The 12,814-nt window shown below is 44.8% G+C and overlaps 1 protein-coding gene and 1 non-coding gene across 5 annotated transcripts in view; one reads left to right on the forward strand and one right to left on the reverse strand.

Annotated features, from left to right (window-relative positions):
* Positions 1 to 3,013: 3,013 nt before the first annotated feature.
* The window catches only part of UBP1 (upstream binding protein 1), a 62,803-nt gene continuing 53,002 nt past the window's right edge, over positions 3,014 to 12,814 (forward strand). For all 4 annotated transcript variants that reach the window (XM_055414717.2, XM_055414719.2, XM_055414720.2 and 1 more), the window contains exon 1: positions 3,014 to 3,347. In XM_055414717.2, coding sequence (XP_055270692.1) covers positions 3,235 to 3,347 — 113 coding nt within the window. In that variant the 5' untranslated portion in view covers positions 3,014 to 3,234. The remainder of the gene's footprint in view (positions 3,348 to 12,814) is intronic.
* LOC129548226 (U6 spliceosomal RNA) lies at positions 12,023 to 12,126 on the reverse strand. The gene has a single exon (XR_008684304.1). It is a non-coding gene; the product is annotated as a U6 spliceosomal RNA (small nuclear RNA).

Below are 12,814 nucleotides of genomic sequence, written 5' to 3' on the forward strand. Positions count from 1 at the left end.
ATGAGAACTTTACATGGGCCTGCGGAGAAGATGAGTTTATGCTGCATGTGGAAAGAATGCAAAACATTTGTGGCCAGAGGGTGATTCTGGAAGTTTTAAGACATGATCTTCAAATGATTTAACTCTCTGCCCATCAATCTGATTCTGTGGCTGCTTGACTAATAGAATACAATGCAGAATAAAGATTCTGTATCAGTTTCTGGTCCCAGGCTTTAAGTGTTAAGGAAAAAAAAAAAATCAATGATAATTGTTAAAGATGGATGGACCATGATTATAGGTACAGGGACCACTGCAATGGAATTTTGCAGTTGGGGAGACTGGGCTCAACGAGACAAGTCAAAGTGTTAGTCACTCAGTTGTGTCCAACTCTTTGCAACCCCATGGACTGTAGCCCACCAGGCTCCTCTGTCCATGGAATTCTCTAGGCAAGAATACTGGAGTGGGTAGCCATTCCTTTCTCCAAGGGATTTTCCCAACCCAGGGATTGAACTCGGGTCTCCTATATTACAGGAAGAGTCTTTACCATCTGAGTCACCTGGGAAGCCCCAAAATAGATGTAATATCTAGAGCTGTGACTGCCATCTTGGGACATGTGTGCTCAGTCATGTCTGACTCTTTTCAGTGCAAGGAGTATCCCACCAGGCTCCTCTGCCCATGGAATTTTCCAGGCAGTGGGGTGCCATTTTCTACTCCAGGGGATCTTCACAACTCAAGGATTGAACCTGCATCTCTTGCTTCTCCTGCATTGCCAGATGGATTCTTTACCACTAGCGCCACCTGGAAAGCCCAAGGAGACTGGGCTCAACCCAAATACAGCATGCTAAGTGGGAATTTAGAGCCAAGGAGGAGGGCAGAGGTCAGCGGATGGAAAATTATGAAGAGGAAACATAAAGGGTAAGGGGGTTTCTGGATGAACCCACCTAATAGGTTTCTTGTTGAAGGCAGGCGAGAGTGATCAGATATTATCTAGGTGATGGTGGAGACTAAGGAATCTGATCAGATACAGAAATAAAGGGTTCCTAAAATAACTCCTCGGAGAAGGCAATGGCAAGCCACTCCAGTACTCTTGCCTGGAAAATCCCATGGATGGAGGAGCCTGGTAGGCTGCAGTCCGTGGGGTCGCTAAGGGTCGGACACGACTGAGCAACTTCACTTTCACTTTTCACTTTCCACTTTCACACATTGGAGAAAGAAATGGCAACCCACTCCAGTGTTCTTTCCTGGAGAATCCCAGGGACGGGGGAGCCTGGTGGGCTTCCGTCTATGGGGTCACACAGAGTCGGACACGACTGAAGTGACTTAGCAGCAGCAGCAGCAAAATAACTCCTAAAGGAGATCAATCCTGGGTGTTCATTGGAAGGACTGATGCTGAAGCTGAAACTCCAATACTTTGGCCACCTCATGCGACGAGTTGACTCACTGGAAAAGACTCTGATGCTAGGAGGGATTGGGGGCGGGAGGAGAAGGGGACGACAGAGAAGGAGATGGCTGGATGGAATCACCGACTCGATGGACATGAGTTTGAGTGAACTCCGGGAGTTGGTGATGGACAGGGAGGCCTGGCGTTCTGTGATTCGTGGGGTCGCAAAGAGTCGGACACGACTGAGCGACTGAACTGAACTGAACTGAAAATAACTCCTTCCTGCTAGACCTGAATTTTACAGATAGGACAGGAGAAGATTGGGAGTTTGACTAAAGTTCGCTCAAGCAAAGAGTCTTTGTCCTAAAACACCAGTAACTTCTACTACTTGTCTTTTGGAACTTGCTTTTCGATTCCAGCTGCCGAGCTGTATGGATGTCAAGACCACACGGAAAGTCCACGTGTAGGTATTTCAGCAGCCCAACCGAGGTCCGGGTCCACAGTCAGCATCAGCAATAGACATGAATATGGGTATCCTTGACTCGACAGGAAAGACCCTGGATGGGAATACTCCTATGTCCAGTGAACTCCAGAACCATGAACAGTAACAATAGCATAACAGCCTGAGATCGAACCCCTCTAACTCGAGCTCGCCGAACTGCTCAGGGTAGTTAGTAGTCGAGGTAACTTTCCGGAGCCCTTTCTCGGGAGCATTGATTGGCTTGCACTCACGTCAATCAAGACTTTCCGCCTAACGGGTCGCTCAGCCCCCACACAGGGGGCTGAACAGCCAATAGCCCCCTACTGGCTGAGACGCATAACCACTCTCTTCATCTATAGAGTGGGCAAAACCCAGAAAATACCCACAAAGACCACAGAAGGTCAAAGAACCTCCAGAAGCGGGGTTTAGGGCGGCTTCCTCCAGTACGGCCCAGTGAATTCTCTCTTTTGGCAGCAAATTCAGTCCTAGAACCCGCCCAAGAGGAAGAAGATTTTGATTGGTGGTTCAGTATAGAGGCACGGAGACTCACGGGAGCCGCGGTCAGGCGCTCGCCATTATTGTTCAGGTCGCCTGTCAATCAGCCTGCCTTTCGGGCTGTGCGGAAACGGGCGGCCCTCTGGCTCCGCCTCTTCCCGGGCTGGCGTGCAGGGAGGCCGCCGGGCCGCGGAGGCCGGGACCCTGCCGTGTGGGCGGGGCCGCACGACGCTGCCGAGCGGTTCCTTCACAGCTAAGTGTCGGGAGTGCAGCGAAAGCCCTGGCGGCGCGGGGCGGGCCTGGCCCGGGGCGAGCGCGGGGGCGGGGCCGCGGCCGGGGCGGGGCCGCGGGAGGCGGAAGCGGCGGGCGCGCTCGAGCAGGAGCCGTGCAGAAGCCAGCTTTCGGGCCGGCGGGGCGGCGTCGGCGGGGTGGGCCGGGGCGGCGGGGCGCTCGAGCCGGGGCGGGCGGGCCGGGGGCCGGGGGCCGAGGCCGGCGGTAGGGTGACGGGCGGGCTGCGCTCCCGCTCCCGCGCGTTCCCGGGGAGGATGCGCCCGGGGGCCTCGGGGCGGGGCGGGCGGCGGCAGCGGCGGCGCTAGCGCTCGCGGCGCAGGGGGTGGGCGGCGGCGGCATGAGGCCCGGGGCCGGCGCCCGCGGGAGGGAGGCGCTGCCGGCGGCCTGGCCGCTCCCGCTGCAGCTGCTCGCCGGGCTCGCCGTGCCCTGCCCGCGCGGCCCCGGCTGTTCTCATCCCGGCCGCCGCCCGGGCCGCCGCTGGTGACCACTCGCCGCTCCGCCGGAGGCTTCACCCGCGCCCTCCCTCAGGACGCGCCCGCGGAGCTCCGGCCCCTGCGCCCCGCTCGCGGAGACCGCGCCGCGCGCCGGGCGGCGGCGAGGCCGGAAGATGGCCTGGGTGCTCAAGATGGACGAGGTGATAGAGTCCGGGCTGGTGCACGACTTCGACGCCAGCCTCTCGGGCATCGGGCAGGAGCTGGGCGCCGGCGCCTACAGCATGAGGTACCAGTGCCTGGGGGCGGGCGGGCGGACGCCTCCGTCTCCTTGGGAGAGGCCTGCGCGACCCTGGGCCTCTGCCCGCGCCATGGAGCCCCGCGGGCCTCTGCCCACCGCGGTGGCGGGCGACGGAGGGCGGCCCCGCAGGCTTCGGCCCCGCGGGCCGCTCCTGAGGGCTACAGTTTTGCTGTAAAATACGCCCCACTGTTAGGATGACTAGAGCTGGGGGAAGGGGCTACCTCGCCTTGCAAATGATTTACAAGCCACTTAGAGGTGGAATAAGGTGTGCGAAATGGTAGGGCTTGTGTTGGGAAACACTCTTCAAGGTTTTGGTATCAGTTCCTACTCTGTTCTACATTGTAGTCTTTACTGGTTACAAATTTTAATCTCTTGTTATTGCAATAGTAAGTATATCATAACTGGAAGTATCCGCATGGGAGAAATAGCACGTTAACTTAGGTGTTTTTTATTTTTTCTTGTCTCAACGTGAGGTTTTTTTCATTGGGGGGTAATACCCTCCGAGGCTGTTTCCTTTTGAACAAGGCTTTAGGATGCACTGATTGCATCACAAAAACAAGAGTTTGTTTAGTCTCTGCTCTCTGTACAAGCAGCCATTCATTTTGTTTAATTTTGAGAGGTTGAAACACATCTGAGCTTAGTCTCTTGCCTTGATCCTGAAGAAAATTCGCTTGTTTTTTCCTACCAGTTTGGTAGCTCTGTATATTTGTTTTGTAGCACTTTTTATGGAAAAACAGTTTGCATACTATACGTTCATCCGATTGAAGTGTAAACTTCAGTGGTTAGGCAGCTTTTCCTTAGTGCGAATTAAGTGAGGTTTTCCATAGATGGTCTTTAACGTCTGGTGTCTTTAAAGTGCTGTCCAGTTTCTCACTGCAGCTCTAGAGAAAGGACAGGGAGAATGAAAAGTCGAGGAGAAAGACTTCTGGGTCAGAGCAGGCCTCGGATGGTAGGGACTAATCGAAATAATTCAGCTTTTCAATTTTCAAGGGAAACTCTGAGCTGAAATGTGGAGATGGTTTGTAGGGTGTGGAAGTGCCTGGAGGAAAGCCTTAGGTCACCAATCTGTGACCCTGACCTGATCTGTGCAGGTCTTCCTGAACTTGGCACTTCCTCTCTCTGCAGCTGTGCAGCCTGAGGGCTCTGGATGAGGTGGCTTATTATCTAGAACAACTGTCTTAGTTGTTGAGGAAATTGAGCTCCTGAAAGTCACAGGGTCACTCCTGTAGGCAGTACTAGAGGCACTGATTCCCTAGTGGGAACACGAGCCATGCTGCTCCTGGAGACCCTGGACTTGCAGTCAAGGCAGAAGAGAGCAGGTGAGGCAAATTCAGTGTTTATTCTCAATTATGGTTAGTGAAGAAGGTCTGCTGCTGAGAGCTTTGCTTATTGAGGGCTATTGTGGGCTGTTGTTGAGAGACTTCTTTCAATTTCTAGAGTTCTGTTTGTTTCAGAATTAGGTTCAATAGTTGGCCGTTTGTTTCAGCCAACTAATGAACATTTTGTTTGTGGCCTAGAAAGAGAGTTTTGATATTAAACCTTTTACCTTGTTCTTAATGTCTGACATCTTTGTAATTCTGTGTCTTTCAACACTTTCCATGGGGAAACTTTTTTCCAGTGATTGTCTTCAGTTAGTGGTTCCAAGGTATACGTCTTTTACTCTGAATTTTCAAGTATCTTTGAAGGCAAATACCACTTTTAAGGAGCCTGTTTATTTTTTTGGATTTAATTGGGTCCTCAATATCTGAGAAGAGACAGGAGACTACTTGCCTCTTGCAAATTCAAGGCCCTTCATTTGAAATGCAAACTTTGGCAGATTCCAAGATTGCCGAGATCTAGAGAAGGTCTGAGGAAAGCTTGGGGCTGTTGCAGACCTCCTTTGTTGGCCCTTGTTCTTCCCATGCCTGGCCCTGGAACTGGGAGTGCCCAAGCTTCTGTGCTCTGCAGGGCAGTGGCCTCCTTAGGCATCAGGGAAGCGGGACATACCCGAGTTCAGGGAAGTAAGGCTTGTGATTTTTGTCTATTTCATTTCTCCTGTCGAGTTCAAGAAGTAAACTTGAGGTGCTCAACTTGAAATTACTGGAAAAGCGACTTCTTGATACAAATTTGCTCTAGAGGCAACTTTCCATTTTTCTTTCAGAGTGACGTTTGCTTGCAGCATGTGCTTTTTGAATGCTTAAATCAAGAGGTATTTCTAAATACTTCTTTTAGGAAATGATTGCTTAGCTTTGGGGGAAGATAGCATGAAAGAAACCTGTGGTTTCTCTCAATAGTCTGACAGTTTTGAAATGTATGTTTGCATTGAACAATGTAGGCTGATAGTATTGGATTATGATGAGGCTAATTTCTGGTAAAAACTTTGCTTCATCCCTTTTGTTTTCTACACTCCAGTCTGTTTTTCTTCTCTGTGTACCCAGTACCCCATTTGTATATAAGGGATAATCTGCTGCAGATTCTGTTAGAAATGAGGCAGGTCATAAATATTTTTTAAAGTCTAAGTTACAGTTTTTAGGAGTCCAGAGATGGTTAGAGACTTTAGAAGATTAATAGGCCAGTCTTGTTCTTCCAAGTGAGTAAACCTAAGCTGGTAGATGTTAAAGTGATTGTTAGTAAGTGATTGTCAGTAGGACTACCGTTTCAAGAGAAGACTGAGTTTCCTCACTGAAAGAAGGCTGAAACCCATTGTAACTTGAAATCTGGGTCATACATGGTCTGTGAAGTAAGGAGCAGATAACCAGAGGACTCGAAAAAGTAAAACTCAGTAAAACTCTTCTAGGAAGGTCTTTTGGGCCACCTGGTAATTTTCATTCCATTGTAAGGGTTCGCAAAAAATATATAATTTATAGTTAAGTTAATTTTCAAGATTTAAGGAGTAATCTGAAAAAAAAAGTGACTTCTTTATGCATAAAAATGTTTTTGATACTGAATAATTCCCTTCCCAAGGGGCATTGGCCGGAGCTCTATAAGACTTCACTATGGTTTAAATCTGTTTTGAAACAAAAGGTGTACTTTACATATGTTCTCAATTGGGAGGTACATTTGTAGTTTATAAATACTTTGCTAAATCAAAACTGGTTTGAGATGACCGATTTTCTATACTGATTAAAAGGTCAGTTTATAGACCCTTGGAGGAAATGGGAAAATTTCAACTTTGTGGTCAGTGTTAAGTTAATAAAAGACTACTGAGGATATATTTTATTATGTAACTATTAATAGCTGATAGTTTTCTGTGGGTCTCATGCTAAAGCAGAATGTTCTTGAGTGGATGATATTTCTTGGAAGTATAGGAAATTTTCAGAATCAGTGAAATTTGAAAAATTTATTATGGTGGTATCTGAGACTAATACCAGAATTGAGAATAATTTCTATAAAATTCCTCATTTCAAATTTCAAAAACTTTCTGGGTTTAATATTAAAAGAGTTCAGTAAATTGTTGGTTAAAAAAAAAAAAGATACTTCAGAGTATAGTGTCCACAGTGGACTTTATAATTAATAACTAAATTATAATCAAATTCACTTAATCAAATAAAATTTATTACTTTAAAGCAGGGATTGGCAAAGCTTTTCTATAAAAGGCCAGATAGCAAATATTTAAGGCTTTGTAGGCCAGAGGTTCTCTGTCACTCTATTTTGTTTGTTTACAACCTTTTAAAAAATATAAAAGCCATTCTTAGGTCGTGGTTGTACAAAAACAGGCCAGCTGGGTTTGGCCTTTGGGCTGTAGCTAGTTGACCTCTGCTCTAAAGGGTAGATTCTAATAATATACTTTGATTGCCTTGGAGAAACATTTGCTGAGTATTGAAATCTTATATTCAAAAAGTAATATTTATGTAGACTAACCATTCACTGAGCTAATTTATACTTATCCTACTGTTTGTCCATAGATTTCATTGTGTTCAATTTTTAAAATCAGGGTGGTCCCCTCACTCTCCTAAGAGTACGTTCAGTACAGTTTGTGTCCTTCATTCAGTGTTGTTTGAAACTTGGTATTTTATTGATATGGTCTCGTAATTTGATGTGTTTCATCGCAGTAACACTTGCCCGTTTGCCAGGACAACTTAAATGTTTACTTTTGGTGGAAAGGAAAAAAAAGATGCTTGATCCTTTTTTTTTTTTTTTTTTTGCTGTAGGTTCTGTCCCTGAATTTAGAAGTTCTGTCATTTTTGTTTTGCTTGCTTTGGAACATATCTGATAGATGGACGTGAAATGGTTCTGTGCCGAATCTTGGTGGTAGAGTCTTTCTGTTTTAAACTTTGTGAGTTTATGAGTTAGGATTTACAAGTTAAAAAGATAGTGTAGAGAGCTGACATCTACCCCTTACCCAGCTTCTCCTACTTCCATAAAATCAGGGTACAGTTTTCAAAACAGCCTTGGTACAGAACTGTTACCTGAAGAACAAAATTTATTTGGATTTCACAGTGTATTTTTTCTGTATTGCCTTTTTTCTAATCTATGTTCTGTCTAGGATCCCATATTGCATTTATTTTTTATCTCCTTCAATGACTGCCCCTTAGTCTTTCCTTCTCTTTTATGACTCTGATACTTCTGATATGTAGTAACTAGAAATGTTACGTTTTTAAACATGTGACGGTTTTTTGAAGGCAAACAGAGACTATACCTGTGAATACTATTTGGCTTTCAAAGGATCTTCATCATTTCAGCAGAGTGATTTTGAGGAGAGCAGAGCCCTGTTGGTGTCGTTTTACTGTGGATTTCTGTGTTTCAGTCTATCTGAGTAGAATAGCATACTGTATATTTTGTCCATTCGTAATCAGAAACTTTTACATTTTACTAATTTATCTGAGAAAACAATTACAAACTGTTATACAGTATCACAGGTATATTTTATTTGGAAACTTTTTTTCAAAACCAAACATGTGAAGAATGGCATTCTCTTATACTTGCAAGTTTATTTAATGTCTGGCATAGTAAAGCAGATGGATTCTCTTACCTGCTATTAGAGTATACCATTTTGGTTGACATAAGAGAAGAAAGTTCAGCCTCACATGGATACGTGGTTGGAAAAGGAGAGATTAAAGTTGCAATGTGGAATCTGAAACTGTGTCAATGTACTTTTTGTATTGTTACATTAGAATCAGTTGGTCTGTTTTGAGCTTTGACTGGGTCTCTGAACCTGTATACTTTTAAATGTGCCAGTATTGGTCATTTGGAAAATAATTTCTTGAGTTTTGCAAATCTTCTCAATGTTCTCATTTTTTACTATGCAGTACCAAAAAGTCACATTCCCTAGTGTCACCACCATCTCATCAGAGAAGGCATGTGGCAGAAGGAGGGTGCGGATTTTGTCATTGGTAACAAATGCTGTCATAGTTGTTTTCCTTGACATAAAGGGCTCACTTTTTTTTTGAGGAAATTTCTGTCAAATACTCAGAAGTGAATAACCATAGTTTGTCAATTTTAAGTAAAAATGGTATTCTGTAAGAGAAGCTGCTTACAGATCAGTTTCATAAAAACCTTTTCTTTAGAAAACCATTGCACTTAGGTGTGCAACAGAAATACATTATACCTACCCAAGGACCAGTATTCAATAAAGTTAATGATTTTATACAATGACTGCTTGTGTAGCTTGGTGCTACCGCGTTGATTCATGCCAAGGCACCTGCAGTTCTAACCACCATTGGTTTTGTGCAAATGTCAAGAGTGAAAAAGGCAAATAATGGTTTAGTATTATTCTGAGCATAGGTGTGACCTCCTGAACCCCTGAAAATCTCAGGTTCTCCAGGATTCCACGACCATACTTTGAGAACCTCTCATCTAACATGTGCCTGGAGTGTGGATAGTTAAAGTATTTTCTACTAAATTAAAAACAAACCCACTCTTAGAGTTCAGAGGGCCCGCAAAGGGAAGAAATAGGATTTGAAGCTGGGGGTCTGACCGCCCCTTCTTTCCACTGCACCTGTTGGCTGCTTACCAGCGAATAACTGAGAAGTCTTCTCAAGGTGGAAGATGATCTTTTTGGATAGAAGGAAAATCACATGGGAATGCTGGGGGTTTTTTTCTTTCTTGTTTTATCTTTTTTTTTTTCCTCTCTCTCCTCTGCAGGACCTTGCAGAACTTATTAGTTCTAATAACTTTAGGGGCTCAGATATCCTAGTTGATACTGTTAAATAGTGATGGGTTTGTTTCTTCCTGTGTAATCTTTACGTTTCATTTTCTTGCCTGAGTGTGGGGTAAGCCTTAGCCTTCTGCAGTGTTGTTTAGAAACGCCGCAAACTTTAGTCTACTTACTGATGAGAGAGAATGCTTCCAAAATTTCGTAAATAGGTTGTCTCTGTTCCTAACTGAGATTGAGCCTCAGTTTTCTTTTTCTTTTTTGTTTTTGTTTGCCTGTCCTTTTGAAAAAATATTAAGGCTGTATCAGCTTCATGTGAGCTGGATAACTTTCTTTTTATGGGCTAAATATTTTTGTGTGTTGTGTTGTGCTGTGCTTACTCAGTCGTGTCTGACTCTTTGTGACCCCATGGACCGGGGCCTGCCAGGCTCCTGGGTCCATGGGGATTCTCCAGGCAAGATTACTGGAGTGGGTGGCCATGTCCTCCAGGGGATCTTCCTGACCCCGGGATCGAACCCAGATCTGCTTTGTAGGCGCATTCTTCACCATCCAAACATGGGACTTAATTTTTTCTTCAGTTTTTTATAAAGCTTTTTATAAAGACAGTCTGGATTAGATGATTTTATTTTATTTTTGCCTGCATAGGTGTTTGCCTGTTTAAACTCACAGTTTACCTTAGTTGTGGGAGTTTTTTTCCAGATTTTTTAACTGATCTCTCCAATGTTTGTGATTACACCGTTTCTTTCACTCCAGGTGTTTCTTGTGTGTGTCCCTTCTTCCATGACCTGTTGCAGAAGTTTGTCTGTATCCAGTATTTTGTAAGAAATCAGATTTTGGTTTTGTTTTTCTTGATTGTGTTTTCTATTTCATTTTTATGGTTCTTTACTGTTGATTTGATTACTGTGATGATTTTCTGTCTTTAGTTAGGTGCTTTCTCCTTTGGTGTGCTTCTAATCCATTTGTAGCTATATATTTATCTGTAAGTTTCTCTCCCAGGTTTTGAAGGCAGCACCTTTGTTTCCATTCAGTTCCCCTCCCCACCCTTTTTGGAAAGGTATTTAAATTTTTATTTATTTTTATTTTTGACTGTGCTGTGTCTTCATTGCTGCGTGCGGGCTTTTCTCTAGTTGCGGCAAGTGGAGCCTACTCTCTAGTTGCAGTGTGCAGGCTTCTCATTGCCGTGGCTTCTCTTGTGGAGCACAGGCTCTAGGGTGCTCAGGCCTCGGTAGTTGTGGCACATGGGGTTCAGCGACCCTGCGACATGCAGACTCTTCCCAGACCAGGGATTGAACCTGTGTCCCCTGCATTGGCAGGCAGGATTCTTAACCACTGGATCACCAGGGAAGCCTGTGTTTATCTTCTTGTTGTCAGTTCAATTCAGTTCAGTTCAGTCGCTCAGTCGTGTCCGACTCTCCGCGACCCCATGAATCACAGCACGCCAGGCCTCCCTATCCATCACCAACTCCCGGAGTACACTCAAACTCATGTCCACAGAGTCGGTGATGCCATCCAGCCATCTCATTCTCTGTCGTCCCCTTCTCCTCCCGCCCCCAACCTTTCCCAGCATCAGAGTCTTTTCCAGTGAGTCAACTCGTCGCATGAGGTGGCCAAAGTATTGCAGTTTCAGCTTTAGCATCAGTCCCTCCAACGAACATCCAGGATTGATCTCCTTTAGAATGGACTGGTTGGATCTCCTTGCAGTATAAGGGACTCTCAAGAGTCTTCTCCAACACCACAGTTCAAAAGCATCGATTCTTCGGCGATCAGCTTGTTGTAGTCTTTTATATATTCTGGATTCTAGCCTTGATTACACGTATATGTCACAGATAATTCTCTTCTCCATGACACCTTCCCATTCTTTTTATGGTGGCTTTTAAACAGAAGGTCTTGATTGGAATATGGTCAGATGGACCAGCCTTTTCATTTATAGTCTTTCCCTACTCTGAGGTCATAACAATACTCTTATAGTCTTTTCTGAAGGTTTATTACTTTACATATTACATCTAAGTTTACAATCTCTCTAGAGTTGTGTTTTTTTTCCTTCTTCTTTTGGTATTGTATGAGAGGAGGCCAGTTGTAGTTGCCATTGTATCAGCCTGCAGTTTACCTAATATCTTTGAAAAGACTGTTTATTTCTCACCTCTTTTTTTTTTTTTATTATTATTTGAGAATGTTTATTTTTTATTTATTTTAATTGGAGGCTAATTACAATATTGTAGTGGTTTTTGCCGTACATTGACATGAATCAGCCATGGGTATAGATGTGTTCCCCATCCTGAACCCCCCTCCCATCTCCCTCCCCATCCCATCCCTCAGGGTCATCCCAGTGCACCAGCCCTGAGCGCCCTGTCTCATGCATCGAACCTGAACCTGCGATCCACTTCCCATATGGTAATGTACATGTCTCAACGCTACCCTCTCAAATCATCCCCCCCTCACCTTTTCCCACAGAATCCAAAAGACTGTTCTTTACATCTGTGTCTTTTTGCTGTCTTGCATATAGGGTCATCGTTACCATCTTTCTAAATTCCATATATATGCGTTAGTATACTGTATTGGTGTTTTTCTTTCTGGCTTACTTCACTCTATAAAAAATACGGAACGCTTCACGGATTTGCGTGTCATCCTTGCGCAGGGGCCATGCTAATCTCTGTATCGTTCCAGTTTTAGTTTACGTGCTGCCCAAACAAGCGCTATTTCTCACCTCTTTATACTGCCATTCTGCTGTAAACCCAGTGCCCATCAGCGTTCTAAGTCTGCTTTCCTATTTGCAGATTCTGGATTCTGTCCTTGTGTTCTTGGGAAATACCCAGCTAGATGATGGTTTGTCATTACACTCTTGAATTTGATTTCTTATTACTCAGTTTAGACTTTTTGCATCTATATTTATGGCTGACTTGAGCTTTTCACTTCCTTTTCTAGTTTTGTTTGTACCTAGTTTTGATGTCACAATTGCATAAGTTTTCATAAGGAATAAGGTTAATTCCTCGGTTTTTGTCCTGTTGAATAGTTTGTATAGGAGCTGCCCCTGAAAGTCCGGTAGAACTCCTTTGTGAAAGTTTTCTCGGGGGCAAAATTTTTAACCACAGGTATCAGTCTCTGTAGCGTTACTTTTTTTTTTAAGCCTTTTATGTCTTTATCATTTTATTTGCTTTGACTGTGCTGGCTGTTAATTGCTTTGCATGGTCTTTCTCTAGTTGTGGCCAGCAGGGCTACCCTTCATCGTGGTGCACGGGCTTCCAACTGCGATGGCTTGTGGAGCACGGGCTCTAGGCACTGTGGGCTTAGTTGTGGCACAGGGACGTAGTTGCTCGGCAACTTGTGGGATCTTCCCGGACCAGAGGTGGAGCCCGTGTCCTCTGCGTTGACAGGTTCCTATCCA

Source organism: Moschus berezovskii, chromosome 24 (genome assembly GCF_049115385.1).
Source record: "Moschus berezovskii isolate FMDL1 chromosome 24, NW_MosBer_1.0, whole genome shotgun sequence".
Classification (NCBI taxonomy): Eukaryota; Metazoa; Chordata; class Mammalia; order Artiodactyla; family Moschidae; genus Moschus; species Moschus berezovskii.